The 17,014-nt window shown below is 54.1% G+C and overlaps 1 protein-coding gene across 5 annotated transcripts; it reads right to left on the reverse strand.

Moving 5' to 3' along the window:
- Positions 1-260: 260 nt before the first annotated feature.
- Pdlim4 (PDZ and LIM domain 4) lies at positions 261-15,431 on the reverse strand. Of its 5 annotated transcripts, none has more exons than XM_020179653.2 (7): positions 15,254-15,431; positions 9,903-10,054; positions 5,897-5,975; positions 1,445-1,626; positions 1,079-1,242; positions 687-804; positions 261-575 (listed from the first exon to the last, which is right to left on the reverse strand). In XM_020179653.2, the coding sequence occupies exons 1-7, from the start codon at positions 15,344-15,346 to the stop codon at positions 371-373; spliced, it is 993 nt and encodes a 330-aa protein (XP_020035242.1). In that variant the 5' UTR covers positions 15,347-15,431; the 3' UTR covers positions 261-370. The 5 variants fall into 5 exon arrangements, with proteins under 5 accessions (XP_020035242.1, XP_073913328.1, XP_020035243.1 ...); XM_074057227.1 differs by having other exon boundaries at positions 1,445-1,641; XM_020179654.2 differs by lacking the exon at positions 687-804.
- Between the last annotated feature and the right edge of the window lie 1,583 nt (positions 15,432-17,014).

A 17,014-nucleotide genomic window follows, 5' to 3' on the forward strand; every position in this document is an offset into this window, starting at 1 on the left:
TTAGTTCTCACTTGACATTTTCCCTGACCCTATCTAGGTTAGACCCCTTCTGCAACCTCACCTCTGAATTAATAAAGCTGCCCCTTGTAACTCAGGTCTGCCACCCACCCAGGCTATGGACTCACTGAGGGCAGCCTGGCACCTGTCTTGCCCACCACTGCATCCAGTGCCTAGGACATGCCTGGCACCAGAATTGATCTTACAGCGTGCAGTAGTCATGGCCTGCACTGGAGGCTGGCAGGCCAGGGCACTGACTGGTATGAGGCTGAGCAGAGGGTCTTTATTAGAGAGGGAGGGGAAACACATATTTACAGAGACCACGCAGAGACAGTAAATGAAGCAGGTGTGGGAGCAGGCGTCCTGTCCTGGCTCAGACAAGTTCCACTTTGGCGTTAGGGTATACAGCCACCACGTCATAGCCCTCTGGTGGCTTGACACGTGCCTTGGCGTGGTTCTCGCAGTACAGCCGCTCATCCAGGAAGAAGTAGCCACGCTGCTTGAGGTTCAGGCCGCAGTCGCTACACATGAAGCACTCAGGGTGGTAGAGCTTGTCCCGTGCCTTGACAATGGTGCCCCTGTTGAGGGGGAACAGAGAGGGCGGCTTTGGGTAACCGGAGGATTCTTGAGCATATCCCCTTCCAGGGCCCTCGGGAGCATGCCAGGGACACCATGGGGTGAGTACTCACACAATCCCGTGGCCACAGCCTGTGCACTCCGGCAACCCTTGCAAGCCACTCAGTGGAGCACCCAGCTTGCTGGCTGCAGGCTTGAGATTCCGGGGGCCACCAAGACCAGGCCGCTCCCCTGAAACCATGAGTGCAGGTGACATGAGCTGGGTGGGAAAGGTCAGAACTCTGTTTCTGTGGAGTGTTGTTTCTGGGGCCAGAATGTTTGGGCATGGGATAAGGGGCAGAGACAGAGCAGTGGAGTGGGAATCAGAAGGTGAGGGCACAGTGAAGGTGTGAAAACCAGCTATGGAGAAGGCGGAGGGGTGGATGGCTGGGAGCAAGCCAAGGTGTACGTGGAGGACACCACAGGTTGGGAAGGCAGGCAGGGTAAGGTATGGGGAGAGTCTTACCACCCTCGCTGGCTTCTAGCATGCCCTGCAAGTAGCGGAAGGAGCCTGACTGCTTGGGTTCGGTGGCAGATGGCTCAGCTGGCTCCCTTATCATCCTGTACACCTCCGAGCCCAGGTCTACTCTGCAGTCCCGGTTCCTTGGAAGGACCCTGGCTGGATCAGCGCTAGGCAGGAGAAAGAGATAGAGGAGGGCCAGGATGGCAATTCCAGTCTTCACTGATGGCTTGGGGACACGGGGGACTAGTGAGGCTTTATGAATCAGAATGCAACTGAGACCCAAGATCAAGTGTCAGGGGTCAGGATGGACTTGGTGAGATTTGAGGGATCAGGGCTTAGGAAGAGAGCTGGGTCTGGCTTCTGTACTACCTGAGGGGTGGAGACACGTGCAGGTTGCTCATCTGAGTTGGCAGGATGGCCTCACTGTTGCTGCCATTGTGAGGTACAGGAAGGCGAGGTGGCTGCCCATACAGAGATCCCAGGCCTGGTCTGCTATCTTCTGGCCCAATCCCGGTGGCTGAGGGCCGCCTGCTGGTCACTGGACTGCCATCCTGTGAGAGTGAGGCCTAAGGCACCGGGAGACCCTCTGGCCTCTGGCCATTCCTTGTTGACTCTACCTCCAGCCTGTTATGCTAGGCCTCAGGTGTTGCCTAGCTACTTCTGACCTGGCATCTCTTGGCTATGCTGTCCAGTCAGGGAAGGGGTCAATGTGGAGGAGCTCAGCCTGACACCTGGTTCAGCCACTACAGAACTACGAAATGCTGTGGAAAGTCAAGATACAAACATCTGAATACCTGAGACTCAAGCTGTGTTTGTGAGCTCTGTGGTGGTTGTGACCATCAGTGCCTCAGAGAGATTGTGTTGAGGCTGACCCATTGCAAGAGCCTTTTAAGGCCACTGTGGCTGCAGCAGAGTGTGTGGCTTCCGGGCAGACAGAGGTGGTTCTGGTGCTGAATATTCCCACCTGCCAGAACTGTGCTGGGTAGCAGGTGGGCCCATGGTTGGGAACATAGTAAGGTAACTTGTCCTGCAGCCAGGAAGGGTACTCAGTAGTTGTGTGCAAGCCCTCCAGAGGGTGGTCTGAGGCTGGAGAGTGCTGACATGAGATCATCCCATCTGAGCTTCTATCTGCACCCCATTTCCTGCTCCCTTGACTACAAGAGGTATCCTTCTTTAGGCAGAGCAGATGAGGGACAGAGTCTGAGCAGGCTCAAGACTCCCTATCTCACTACCCCAAGGCCAGCCTAGTGTCCATGACTGGAACAGCAGGAGGAGGAGTGCCCTGAGCATGGTCCTTATGCTGTGAGGACAGGGTAGCATCTCTGTTGGGTGGGTCTGAGTTGGACCTGGGGGTCTGTGTCCCTCCCTGCAGAGTCCAGAAGTATGCTGGCCTCAGCTTGCAGGCACACATGCACAACCCCAGCCAAGATGAACATGAGCAAGCATACTTTCACAAGCACATTTAAAGCCATCACATGCATACAGATGATATATACTCACCAGCCATACACCCAGTCACACACACACACACACACACACGCACACACATGCACACACACGTACATATAATTGCAACCAGCACAGGTCCCCTGGGGAAGGCCACAGTGGCTAAAACTGGGCTGGCAGTCAGAGCACCCTGATTTTAAGGTGAGGCTCAAGTCCAGGCCATGACATAGGTCTCAGCCTCAGCCTGGGAGATGATACGTAAACCTCACTGCTCTGCAGTGTGGACAAGGACACCTACCCTATGAGGAAAGAGCCTGATGGGACCTAGGCAGCCTCTAGCAGTGGGGCACGGTTGAGCCTGCCAGGTTCTGCCCTGACTACCCCTGTTCTCTGGAGGGCAGGAGCAGTTGGGGCCCTCATTTCTCCCACCAACAAAGGGGAGAGTCTTGCTGCCTGGCAGGGGCCCATCAATGCAGCAGCAGCAAGACCCCTTCCCCATCAGGCCCAACAAAAGCCCTTGAGAAACCTGAGCACTCTCACACATGTCTGCTGGGCAGGCAGGCAGGCAGGGCTGGCTTCTAATGGGGACCAGATGGGTTGTGGTTGGTGGGGGTGGGGCTGGGCCTTGGGCAGAGGCTTCAATGGGAAGGGGAAGTGGGAGTCAAGGAACCATAGCCTAGGAGGATGGAGGCTCTCACTCACTCCCACCCAGCAGGGTGTGGGAGTCTACTGCAGGGTCACCAGAGAGCCATTGCCCCTCCCCTGGCCACCCATGCAGCAGCTTCTCTAGGTCTGAACTCAGTGGTGACCTCTGTTTTGTGAGTCTTAGCTCTATCGCACACTAACTTGGCAAGTCACTTCACTTCTTTGAACCTCAGTTTCTTCATCCGTGAACTGGGAAATACGATGGTTTGTATAGCCTGGTTTCTTATGGGGATGAAGTAAGACATATGTGCCTGGGACATGGTGCCTGGGACACGACAAATGCTCTTTAGCTGAATGGCTGTCATAGTAATTCCTAAGCCTCTGTTCCTGAACTTCCCCTCTGTGCATTCTCCTCAGACCATGTGCTCCCTGCTCTCAGGACCATCAGCCTGTGCTGATTTGGTTGCTGAAGGCTCAGGGAGTTTTCAGCAGAATGGAGGTAACTGCCTGCTTGCTCAACAGCACCCACATGACTAAAGACAGATTCTGGGATACTTGAACTGAACGGAGGTGAATCCTACACCCAGATCCAGATGGGCAGGTGGTCCTTCCCAAGGCTGAGTTTCAGCTCTGCTGAGCTGGAGGGGACAGGCTGGGTATGCAAGGACCACCCACTCCAACTGGCTTGCTTCTACCCATCTCTGGCTTCAATGCCACACCCTCCAGGAAAGCTTGCTTTGTCACTACACTTCTTCCATCTTGGATAGCCCAAGTGGCCCTGTTTCCACATGGGGTCTGAGAGACAAGGGCTTCCTATGGCTTTACAGGGAAGGTGGGCCTGAAGCTGCAGCTGCCTTATCCTGTCCCATTTGAGGACACCTGCCAGGGGTAAATTATGCTGATCCTGGGGCTAATTGTGGTTTCCTTTTCTTTTGGTGGCTCAGCTAGCCCCACCCCCACAGGCAAAGGGTGGGAGCAGTGTGGGTACAATGAGCCCTGTGTCTATTTAGTGAGGACACAGCTCTGCAAGGGCTGGATAGGGGTGTTTTTGTCACCACCCATGGAGCTTATGACCTTTAAGTACAAAAGGGGGGCAGCAGCTGAGGGGCTGCCCTGTTGCTTGTGGAAAATCCCTTCCTCTCCAACTAGAGCACACATAGCCACCTCTTCCAAAAAATCAGTTGGGGTAGGAGAGGGCTGCTCTACAGCCCCCAGAACCAACAAAACATGGCTGAGCTTCACGTTCCAAAGAGTGGAAAGGCCCATTCTTTCCATCCCAGCACTGCCACTTCTGAGGGGAATTCAGCCTCACATGTACTGCAGGTCTGCACTATCTGCTCCCTTCTATCTGGCTCAACTCAAGCTTGGCTGGTTTGTCTATAACAAATCTGCCACCTGCCCCTGTTCTTAAGGCCTTGGATCCATGGGGCAACATGAGACACAGATGTGGCCATGAATCCCTAAGGAACCTAGGAGCCCTACATGACCCAGCTCTACCATCTCATCCCTGGCACCTGCCCTCCCACCCCTCCCACCTGTCATCCTTCCCATGGACCTTTCTGTTCTCTGAACTAATGGTGCAACAGTCTCACCTCTGGACCTCTGCATGTGTTTTCCAAGGACACTTTTTCTCTCCACAACCCTCTGCCTGCCTTATTCTTCCCAGGCCTTCAGGTCTGGGCTTGGATACTCCTCCAAGAACCCAATCTCACCCCTGGCTCAGTCACATGCCTACTATGGCCTCCTTTGGCTTACCTATCCCAGGACTCTATGTGTCTCTGCTCTGCCAGGACAGGCACTTCACAGCATGGTAAACATCTGTCTTGAGGGATGCCAGTGGAGGCAAGGTAGGGAACAAATGTCAGAGCAAGATAAGAAATGTTGGCGAGGAAGGGACCAGGAAAGATTTTTTTCCTGGTTTGCAAAGGTCTCCTCTCACTGCCCTGGTCCCTTTTTTCCCATGTAGAAAATGGACAAAAGCAAGCCCAAGAGGCCATAGTCTCACATGCTGGGACCCATGGTTCTGGCTACATCACAGATCAGTCCGGTCACTGCCTTGCCCAAACTCCATGGCCTAGGGATACTAAGCTGACTCTGGATACTTCAGTCTTATCCACTTGGCTACCCCTATGCCATACCTAAAATGAGGTCCTACAGCAGCGTGGCTCCTTTGAGGACAAGGCAATAGCTGTGATTTCTGTCCTACACAAAAAGGAGACTGAACAGATAGGCCTGCAGCCTGAGGTCTGCGAGTTGCAATAACAGGATGACCAAGAGAGAAGTTCATCTTTGGATAGGGCACCTAAGGCTAGGATGAGACAGAGGAGTGTTCCATAGCCTAAGATCACCGCCCAAGATCATTGCCATGCCACCCTCTACCCAATCTATTGTCTTATTCCTCATCCAGCATCGCTGGGTACCACAGTGAACTCTAACTTGGTGGGTGGAAAACTCAGGCCAAGACCTGGACCAGCTTTTGTCACAAGTACCTTTGTTATAACCCGGGACTGTCTAGAGTACAGACAGAGACCCCAGCAGATGCTCATCACCTAATCAATACAGGATGGGGTGTGGTCATGGACCAGAGAAGCTTTCTGCTTCAGTCTCTGTCCTGGGCACATGAAAGCCACAGTGAGGACAGCCATTGCAGGTGAACCTGTGGATCATGCCTAGATCCTCTTCCCTGGGTTTACTTTGAGCCAGGACAGACAGTGTGGTATCTGTACGTACCTGGGCTTCAAGGTCGATGTGGATCCTGTGTGCTTGAGCCTTGTCGTCAGGGGCACTAGGCCAGCTCTTGCTTTCAGGCCTGTAGCAGGAATTGGGATGGTCAGACATATTTGCTACCATGCCCACATTTATGGGAACCAGGGCCAAGAAGGGCCAGGCTCTGGGCTCAGAGCCATTCAGGACCAGGCCCATGCACGGCAGGGAGAAGGACACCACCCCAACGCTTTCCCCTGTACTATAAGTGGTGTTTGCTATGCCAGGGAGCCACAAGCCTAAGTTGGTCACCCTCCTGGAGCAGTGCTATGTGCTCCCTTCCACTCCAGTGGCCCTATCCCTCTCCAGTCTTAGTTTCTGGAGAGGCTGCAGGAGAGGCCCTGTAGCTTCCTCACTCTTCTACTCTCTCTGCAGCCTTCATAAGTTTCACTCAAGGAAGCTCAGCTAGAGGCAGGGCAAGCCAGGCCTTACATGTGGATCAGCCAGGAGCCCATCTGCTCATCCCTTGGCCATCTACAGCCTCAGGATGGGGCTTGGGGTCAGCTGTTGGGGAGGTGAAATGGAGGCTCTGAGGGCAGCACCTCCCCTCCTGCTGCCGACACCCGCAACCCGCCCAGCAGAATCATCACCGATGATGTCTGCCCAGCCCAGATGGGAAACAGGCCATTAGGAAATTCCTGCTTCGTCATAGAAACCAAAAGCCAAACACCACTCAGGAGGGAAAAAAACATCGTAAACCTGCCATAAGCAGGGCAGACAGGCCTAGAAGCTGCGGGCCTGGGGCCCAGCCCTGCCAATCAGTAGCTCGGTGAGAAGACAAGACAGAAGGGTGCATGGACCCTGGACTGACAAGTGGTATGAAGCAAGGCTGGTTAGACTAAAGGGAAACAATGTTCCCCAACCAAAAGGCCTTCCAGGGTTTCTGGAGGTCTCATGACTGGCCTAGCAGCTCAGTCCTGCCTCTCTCCCTTTGTTGGCTAAGGGATTTAATAATCTGTCAGCAGCTCCATGCTTTCTTGCCTCTCCCCATTCCTTGGCCCTTTGCAGGCTATCTTTCTACCCCACAGCCTTCCAGGAGCCCTTGGCAGGAAGGCTGGGCTGCCCCAGGGCAACCCCTCTGCAAAGCATCTGTCTGTAGCCCCTTCCACTAGGCTCCCAGATGACCACCTAACTCACAGCTCTAACTGTAACTTCTACCTAGTCAGACTCCATAGAACAAACCTAGGACATCTTGTGTGGCTATTTTGCCTTGTACTTCCCCAAAGTTCTGTTCAGAACGGTAGTGTAAGCCTAAGGGTCTAAGAGTACAAAGTGCCTGAGCCATAAGACTAGCTCAAGGCATCAGGTAAGAATAAAGGACTTAGTCCTGTGTTAATTCCCATCCTGGGCCTCCTCTTCAGGCTGGGCAGGTGCTCTGTCTGCCCATCTTTATTTTATTTTGGTGGTACTGGAGTTTGAATGCAGAGCCTCACACTTGCTAGGCAGGCATTCTACCACTTGAGCCATTCCAGCCCTTTTTTTGGGAGTTTTGTATTTTGGAGATAGGGTCTCTAGTACTGCTTGTCTGGACTGGCCTCAAATCAATATTCTCATGATCTCTGCTTCCTGAGTAGCTAGAATTAAAGGTGTGAGCCATGGGTGCCTGGTTGCAATCTGCCCATCTTTAAACAAAATGAGAAGCAAAGGTCGGGATGTGAAAAGGTAACTTGGACCACCTGTGATGGGCAATACTGACTCCATCAGTGGCAGGGTTGGAGTTGATGCTAGCAGGCTTTGAACCTGTAGAACAGCCCAAAGCGTATAGGTTGGCCTGAATTGTTGGATGCCTGGCTTTGGCTCCAGGTAAAAATTAACCTAGCAGGAAAGCAGAGCCTTTGCTATACTTTTCACTCTGTGGAGAAGTCTATGAGTAATCAGAGTCCTAGGTACATAGAAAGCAGGCAGGGAAGATGGTTTGGATAGAACACAGAGTGGCTCACTGGGCCCAACTCACTAGGCTGACCTTCTGCAGAGCCCATGTTGTGGGTGGAAGGGGTATCTGGGGCCCAAGCATAGGTCTGCTAGGGCAGGCAGGATAGGGAGCAGGGACAGGGACCTTGTATGTGGGAAGGTATTGGGCCAGAGAGTCAAGGGGGACCCTGTGTCTCATCCCTCAGAGTCTGGTATGTGAGGGTTGGAGACAGGCGCAGGAGGCAAGTCTCAGGTTTTCACCCTGATTGAGCAGGCCTGGTACCTTCTCACCACTCAAAGCCTAGATCACAAGTCCATCCCCCTTCTGGAACTGAAGGAGGTCAGGCCCAGAGAATAAAGTACTTGCCAGAGGACACCATTGTCCACAATAAAGAGGGAACCTGGAACCCAGCTCTGTGGTGTAAATGATATGCTCCCATTTGTTCCACAGCCAGGTGGCATTCTGAGACTGCACTCAGAGCACAGCAGGTCAGTGGCCCTCTGGCTCCATCTATGCCTGGCTCGGAACAAATGACCAGGAAAGAAAGGAAGGAAGGGGGGTCCTCCCCCCCCTCCCCCCCATCACCCTCCCTGACATCATTCTCTCTGGGAATCTCCTGACTCAGGCCCCTGTGAGCCTCCCCCAGTTCCACCACCACCACCAGGGCTGCCCTTTTTCAGCTAGACAGCAAAGCCAGAGGTGAGTCAGGGCCCAGGAACCCAGCCAAGCAGGGAGGCCTTAGAGGCCACTCATGGGCAGAGCAGTGCTGATGCTTCCCTCAGCCAGCAGTGCCTCAGTCTGGCAAAGGGTGATGAATGTGATTCCTTTTTATGGGAACGGAAACCCAGGATCATGGAGGTCATCTAGGTACCTAAATCCCAAAATCTAGATGAGAACCAGCTCTGCTGAACTCCCAGGCTAGGGTGTCCTCTTCACATGCCACGTGGAGTATACGAGGCCCTGGACTTGCATCTGGGCCCACCCAGTGCCAAGGTCGAATCAGGGGTCTTGACCCCAACCTGGACATGTTCATGGGTCAATCACAAACAGGCGCTTCTTTATAAAACTTCTCACCATGTTTAAAAGCCCCAAGCCAATGGATCCCCTCCCGCCCTCCCTGCCAGCTCCAAAGCATGATTAGCTGTGTTGTGGTCTGGGGAAGTTTCACCCACACACTTCCACAGAGTGTCGTGGAAAGTCCCTGCTAGTGTGAACGTGGCAGAGCTGAGCAGTTATGTCTGACTTTTCCAGATCCAGGAGGGGCCGGGGTGTGGGGAGATCCCATTCAGTTAGGATTAGGCCAACTGCCTGTCGGTGCTAACTAAAGAACTAGGACCTGAGCAAGGCAGAGAGGGGGACTGGACCTCTCGTTCTAGTACCATTTACAGGGCAAGGATGGGGCTTGCCCTTCACGATGGGCCACACAGCATTACACAGTCCACAGCAGGAAGTTTGTTCTAAATCCAGATTTAACTAGAGCAGGGGCATGGGCCATAGTGGGAACAGCTGAAGGAGGGAAGCTGTGTGGCTGGTTGGAACGGATGGCAGCCAAGAAGAGGAACTGGAGTCTTCAGGAGAGAGAGACTGGAGGTCTAATTTTGCTTCCCCATTGCCTCCTCTAACCCTCTAACTTTTCTGAGCCTCAGCTGTCTCTTTTGTAAAGTGGGGCTTACACTAAGTTTTACCTTTTAAGTTGGTTTGAGGGTAAACGAGATGTTGTTGCTTTGAAATGATCATCAAGCTGTTCCCTTAGGGGAGGGAAGAGGACTGCAGTAAATGTCCCAGAAGTGACTCAAGGTCTTATTTCCACTGTCTGCAATGCCTGCCTTCAGTGTCCCAGTGTAGTTCTAGTCTTAAATTGAAAGGCACTTGTTCCCTATTAAGCCTCCCCAACTTTAAACAGTGCCCTCCAGGCCTCATGAACATACTGCTCCCTAGGACTGGGCCTGGATGGGGCACCCAGGAGCTGAAGTAGAGAGGCTGTGTGAAGCCCAGTATATCAGCTACCCAGACTGCCCCTACCCTTTCATCCTATCCTCCCAGTCCAGCCTCCCTGTGTACCTGCTCACTAAGAGCGTGAGGTGATCATGGCAGCCTTTGATGCGGTTCTGTGCCTCCAGGTGTGTCATGAACTCTGTACTTTCACCATTGATGGCCTGGATCAGGTCTCCTGGGCACAGGGCAGCCAGTGCGGCCTTGCTGCCAGCATGGACCTGTGGGTGGACAAGTCAGATGGTTTGCACAGGCATTATGTGGTCTTCTGCTCTAGACCTCCAACCTCAGAACCTGTCCAGTATGGCCTTGCTGCCAGTGTGACCTGTGGGTGGGCAAGCCAAGAGGCTGGGTGAGGTCCCCATGTGACCTGGTTGCAGTCTCTGCTTACAAAAACTTCAATTCGTGGGCTGGCAGAGTGGCTCAAGTGGTCGAGTGCCTGCTTAGCAAGCATGAGGCCCCCTGAGTTCAAACCGCAGTTACCTCCAAATAAACAATTCTAGCACCCAGAGGCCTGGTGGGGTGTGGCTGGGGGCAAGCAGGATGTTGTTTCATCAACACACATACAGACCCAAAGACATGCAAAGGACAGGGAATACACAGGTACATACATGCTCACATACATACAGACCATGGACATGTCACCAAAACTTCACATGGACAATGCCCACTCAGCCAGACTGCATAGAAGCCCCTTGACCCCATTTGGTCTCACCTCTCACTCCCACTGCACAATCACCTCTTCTGCGCCACACTGTGCCCAGCCCACTCAAACACCTGTTGGGGATTCATAGGCACTCGATGCTGTTCCCTCTATCTAGAACACTTTTTTTGGGGGGGGTGAAGATACTGGGGTTTGAACTCGGGGCCTGGAGCTTGGTAGGCAGGCACTCTACCACTTGAGCCAGATACCCAGCCCTTCTGCTTTAGTTACTTTTGGGATAGGATCTCAAATTTTTTGACCACGCTGACCTCGGACCGCAATTCTTCTACCTAGGTCTCCCTACATAACTGGGATCAGAGGTCCACATGCCACCATGCCCAGCTTGTTGGTTGAGATGGGGATCTTGCTAACTTTTTCCCGGGATGGCCTCAAACCAAGATCCTCCTCATCTCCACCTCCCAAGTAGATGAGTTTACAAGTGTGAGCCACTGTGCCCAGCCTTTCACCCCAAACACTCTTTCCTTTGATTCCCAAATCCTATTCACTAGCTCACTTCTCCTCCTCCTTAAGGTCTCAACACACAGGTCACTTTCTCTGGGAGTACTCTGCGTGCCACCATTACCATATTTGCCCGTTACAATTAAAATGGGGCGGTCTGTACATGGCCTCTTCAGCCAAGTCCAGGACCATTCAGTCCAGAGTCAGCCTGCACTATGGAGAACAATTCTATCTTCATTTCCTCTGAGGGCATCTCAGCACTACTATTGACCCCACAGGGTCAAGAAGTGTTCCCATTTGTAAACTCTTACAATACTAGTCATCGAACAGGCCACGTGAGAAGGTGTGGGGACAGAATCACAGACAGAGAGACCTAAGTAAGCAATCCAGAGGAATTCAGGCAACAGGGCACCCTTCACTCCATCTCAGCTCCACACAGCCTTTGGAAACAGACTTCAGGCACCTTCATTCTCACTCAGCCTCTCCAGCTAGTGCCTAGAGGTGGCTAAAGAGCTGCCAGTGACCTTGCTCCTATTAGTGGGGATGCGGGCTTCTGAAAACCCAGCCAGGCTCAGAATAGTCAGTTCCCAGTAGTAAGCAGACAAGGCTAAGGTGCTGGAAGCCCTTGGCTAGAGGTCTGGTATGGGCACTGCCCAAGCTGACCTGCCCTGAAAGAGGCTGCGTCAAGGAATGTTCTTTATTGACACATGACACCCCAAACAGCCCACCACTTATGTTCACCTGTAGGGCCTGGGCACCTGCACAAGCCTGTCCTCCTAGGGCAGGTGCCCACTTGGCACCACCTCATCCCATTATCCTCTCAAAGCCTTTTCTAAGCTCCCTACCCTTCATGGATATCTGTTCTGTGCCAGTGCTTTACCCATAACTAGTTCATAGCAACCTCTCAATCACCAGGTAAAGCCATGACTGTTCTCATCCCCCATCCACAGATGAAGAAAGAAGAGCTTGGGAGCAGGGGTGCCTTGCTGCAGTTCTCCACTGGAGAGGAGTCTTTTTCCTCAGGGGGCAGCTAGCTGCAAGATGACTAAGCTAGCACAAGGGGTACATTCAGGTCCCTGTGGGTGGAGGAAGTTCTCGAAAGCAGGGGTGGCTGGGATGCTGCCAGCTCCATTAAATGAAGGGAGTTCTGGTCAGAGAGGGCATGAAGCCAGGAAACCATGACTCTCTCAGCTGCTTTTACATGAATTGTCTCAGTAATTCTCAAGACAAGCCCATTTCCTAGATGAGGAAACTGAGGTCCAGAAAAGTACAAAGAAATGCTTAATTGATAAATAGCTGAACCAGAATTCCAATCCAGGCCAACTGATTACAAATTAAAGACTATTTTCTTTCTTTCTTTTTTTTTTTTTTTGTGAGAATGAGAGTGCGGTTTAAACTCAGGCTATCACACTTGCTAAGCAGGCACTCTAAAACTTGAACCATTCTGCCAGCCCCCTCCAGTCCATTTTGTTCTGGTTATTGTGGAGATGGTGGACTCATGAACTATTTGCCTGGGCTGGCCTTGAACCTTGATCCTTCCGATCTCAGCCTCCCAAGTAGCTAGGATTATAGGAGTGAGCCACTGGCACCCAGCTCTGAAACTTATGTTCTTAACCATTACACTTTTTCTGCAAAAAGTGAGGGAGGAAGAGATAAGCGATCTAGGTAGAAGGACCAGCATATATAATGCTCTTCTAAAAGGAAGCAGGTTTGTATAGATGGAGCATCATTATTGAGGGGAGAGTGAAAGAAAAGAGGCAGGGACCAGATTTTGACAAGCCTTGTAGATCCAGGTGAAAAGATGGCATTTCTTCTGAGGATTGGGAACCATAGAGGATTTAGGCAGGGAAGACAGAACAGAATTCAGGTCAATCTGTCTAGAGATGGGATAAAACAACCAGAGTGCAGGATAAACAGAAAGAAGGGTGACAGGAGCAGTGAGGTCAGGTGGGAAGCTGGGTGTGAATCAGCCCCCTTACCTGTAGTGGCTGCATTCCAGCCCCTGCCCCACCCAGCCCAGATGCTGGTGGGCTGGAAGCCACAGAAGGCCATATTGTCCCAGAAAGTCACAGCAACCTCTAGACAGACTTGGACTCCTGACCCCACTCTGCTTCTCTGGGTACATTACTTTAACCTCTTCAGTGTCCCCATCTACAATGGGAGGCCAGAGAAAGCACTTACTTCCAAGGGCTGTTGTGAGGACTACCTGAGACAATCGGGGCATGTGACATCTCCACAGGAGACAGGGCATACAGTGGTGGTTGATGGGGAGGTGCTGGGACCAACGCCCATTAGGGTGGGGCCTAGCACACTGTGGATGCTTGGAAAAGGCCAGCACTCATTATTCCTTGTCTGTGGGAAAGGAGCAGTTGACAATGCTATTGGGGATCCCTGAGGTTTTCTGGGCCAAGACTGCAAACCCCTAGACCCACCAGATAGTTCGCTTCTGTCTGCATGAGGGTGTCCCTTCCACCTGGGCTCTGAGTGGGGCCCTGTGAAGCACAGGAAGGGTTAGATCTTTAACCACTTTGGTGAGGACACTCCCACATATCAGTCCCAGTAGTCTTGCCCCTGAGGTACCTGCTAGGCAAGCTGTGGCCTGTGCCTCCCCAGCTCTGTAAATATTCCCAGATCCCACCCAAACCCAGGCTCAGTCATCCTGGCTCCTTGGGCCTGAGCTGCCGCCCTGTGTGACTTTGAGGAATTGGGGGTGCGGGGGCGGGGGGCAGTTCTTTCAGGCAAACCCTTCTCCCAGACTGCCTGCCTGTCACAGACCTGCATCCTGATCAGCGCCAAACAAGGCCGCTGCTGCTGCCGTTATGACGTGTGGAGGTCTTTCCTCCACAGGCAGGCAGCCGCGTGGGCAACAGATGTCTCAGCTCCCTGCCGCCTGTGGCCGTCAGCCACCACCACTGAGCCTGTCAGCGGCCTCACGCCCAGGGTGCCTGGCCTCCTGGCTGGCCTATCACCCCCCAACCAGCCCTCCTTTGTGGACACACATGCCACCCACCAGGCAGACACAGACACGTGCACATGCACACGCCCGGCAGGATTTCTCAAGGAAACGGGAGATGAAAGACTCTAGGGTATGTTGAAGGCCCACCTCAATCAACCCTAGGAACCTGGCAGTGAGGACAGATGTGGGAAGTCTCCTAGGACAGCTGGCCCTGCCTATCACCCTGGTCCCCAGAAAGAAAATTCCATGATTCCATGCTCCACCCAGTGCCCACCCCTCCCAAGAACTGGAAAGAAGCTTCTGGAACTTGACCTAGTCCCCAGGGTGAGAGGGGACAGCAGAATGGGTGAAGGTGGCTCTCAGTTCCTCTGACACAAGTCCCCAAAGACCCAAGCAAACTCTGTGAGGGCAAGGGATGGTTCTCAGATGGTCCCAGGTCCCTCTAGACTGGGAGCCACCGAGGGCAGGGCCCAGGTTCTCTCCTCTTCTGTCTCCTTGGCTCGGGACCCCCAAGAGTCCCCTCTGCCCCCTAGGCTAGTGTCCTATCTCCTACACCCTGCAATAAGGGCCTGATGGTCCTCCCTGGCTCCTCTGTCCACAGGCTAGCCACCTCTCCAGGCATTCTTCCTTCTCCTTTGTCCCAGGCTGGGGCAAGCCATGGTCTTGGAACCCTTGAAGAAAGGTGGGGGGTTGAGGGGGAAGCTGAGGTAGTCCTGGTCCCTGGCCTTGTGTTGGCTTGTAGGGAGGCCTCACACCTCATAGTCAAGTTTTCCTTTCCCTAGAAGCCAAAAATTCCTACTGGTCACTTCCTTTTAGGGTTACTGAAGTCACAGAAGAGAGACTAGGGAAGTGGATGGACTTAGAGAGGTCTGGGGTCCCCCAATCCTGCTGGCAGGGACCCTTGATAGGAGAAGGGGCTCTCGGTCACTTTGCCCCAAATCTTTAGGTAAGGTTGGGTCTAAGGAGAGTTTCTGGGCCTCCGTAGCGCTATCCAAACTCCTGGCCCGTTTCTGCGGGGTCCTCTCCCAGCCCAGTGTTTCCCCCTAAAGGAGGCCAGTGGGAGGGTGGGTGTGCGAACTCTTGGGGGAGACTCTCCACCCAATAATAGGGCAGGCAGGCCCGGCGGGAAGGGGGGTGGGGCGGCGCTGCCCTGCTGAAAGCCACCTCTACAGCTCGGGGTCACCCAGGCCAACCCCCCACTTTCAAGCGTCGGACACGTCGGGGATCTGGGTCCCGGGTGGACTGCAAGGACTAGGTCTCTGACCCGGGACCGCCCGGCTGGCCCGCGGCCGTCGGACTCACCCGCGAGATGGTGAGGGGCGCGCTGAAGTCCCGGCCGCCCACCAGGCGGAAGCCCCAGGGCGAAGGGCCGCGCAGGGTCACGGAGTGGGGCATCGCGGGCCGGAGCCGCAGCCGGAGCCTGAGCCGGACACTGAGGAGCCGTCGCCGCCGCCTGGCCGCCGCCGCCGCCTGGCCGCTGCGCCCCGCCCCCGGCCCGCCCGCCCCCCAACCCCCCTCCCCGGCCCCCGCCCCCGCTGCCTGCGCGCCGGGATTGGCCCGGCGGCCGTCCGACCCTCCCACTCCGGGGGGCTCTGAGGACCCGCCTCTCTGTCTGGCAGCCTGCAGCCTGGCAGCCTGCAGCCCGGCACCCCCACGCACTTCTCAGAGACCCCCCGGATCCGGACGGCCCCGACGTCCCGGATCCTGCCCGGGACCTTGGATCTGCGGGCCGCGGACCCGAGCTGGCCGCGGAAGCTCAGGCACAGGCCCTTTGAAGTCGCTTTTACAGGGCTGGCGCCCCAGCCAGAGAAAGGGTGGGGGGCGGGCGGGGCAGTCCAGATGGGGGATGGGGCCGCGCCTTGCTCCCAAACCTCCTCAAGATACTGGCAGGTCAACCTGCAGCCCCACCTCTGAGTGTGTGGAGTCCTCTGAACGCGGAGTACCGCTCTCAAAACCCTGGGCTGGAGCTGGCCTGGGCCAGGAACCGACCCAGGACAACAAGCAGGCAGCGGGCCTCTTATAATGGTAGAAGCAGAAAGGCGCCCAAACTAGTCTGGGGAGGCAGGCTGGGAGACTGCCTGGAGGAAGTCACCTTTGACTTGAGTCTAGAAGCAATGTGCTTTGTCTTTCTAGCTGTCCCTGCTTTCCTGGGACACTCAGGTCTTCTCTTGTTGTCAGTTCCTTCCAGGCCATCTTGTCCACACAGCCCCCTCCCCTCTGCAAGGCTTCTTGGAAAAGAAAGCGGCTGGAGTGGTGGCTATATTGCTGTGGGGGGAGTGGAAGTATATGCAGCCCTTCACCTGGGACCCTTTTCTCCTCCAGGTCTTCTCCATGCCCAATCTTTGTTCTCTAGGAATGACCTTGAATAGCCTCTGCAGGTGCCACGGCTCAGGCATGGTCAGAGCCCTGCCTACCTCTCCTGGGTCACCTCAGTCTGACTACGTTAGACACCATTTGCTTCTCCACCATTAGGAGGCTCCTAGGTTAGCCAGTATTTTTGACAACCCTGTGTGCCCTCCTGTCCTAGCTCTGGTAAGGACCCCACACTCAGGATGCTCACAGGTTGTAAGGGGAGTTAGGTCCACTAGTTCTCTAACACTCTCCAAAGAAGAGGACTGTTTGAGAAGTACAAACAGGGTAGTCCAAGAAAGAGTGGAATCTGTGAGTCTCTCTGGGAAGCAGTGTAGCTGCTATCTGTTCTTCTGTGAAAGGCACAACATGAATGGTTGTGTATGGATGGATTTGGGGGTTGTGTTGTGTATGTGCGAGTACATCTAGATCATCAGACCACCGACCACTGGGCTCTCAGTACTGCTTGGTGGACTTTGCTCAGCCCATGTACAAATGGGCCCCTTGTGGACAGAGGTGGAAGGGCCAGCAGAAAAGTGTGGTCCATAGACCAGAAGTTCCCCAGGACTTAGACCCATTAAGTGGAGTGAAAGGGGAATAGCCACCTCTTACCATAGTCTGTCCTGAGGGTTGAGTGTAAGTATAGCCTGTGGTCATAGACCCCCTCATCTGGACTTTTTATTTTGTTTTTGTTTTTTTTTTTGAGACAGAGTC

Source organism: Castor canadensis, chromosome 16 (genome assembly GCF_047511655.1).
Source record: "Castor canadensis chromosome 16, mCasCan1.hap1v2, whole genome shotgun sequence".
NCBI lineage: Eukaryota > Metazoa > Chordata > Mammalia > Rodentia > Castoridae > Castor > Castor canadensis.

Coding starts and splice junctions, on each gene's coding strand:
- Pdlim4 (XM_074057227.1), bottom strand. CDS start 15,346: ATGCCCCACTCCGTGACCCTGCGCGGCCCTTCGCCCTGGGGCTTCCGC. Junction 5,976..9,902: donor CTCACGCTCTTAGTGAGCAG/GTACACAGGGAG, acceptor TTCCTGCTACAG/GCCTGAAAGCAAGAGCTGGC. Junction 1,243..1,444: donor CACGTGTCTCCACCCCTCAG/GTAGTACAGAAG, acceptor TCTCCTGCCTAG/CGCTGATCCAGCCAGGGTCC.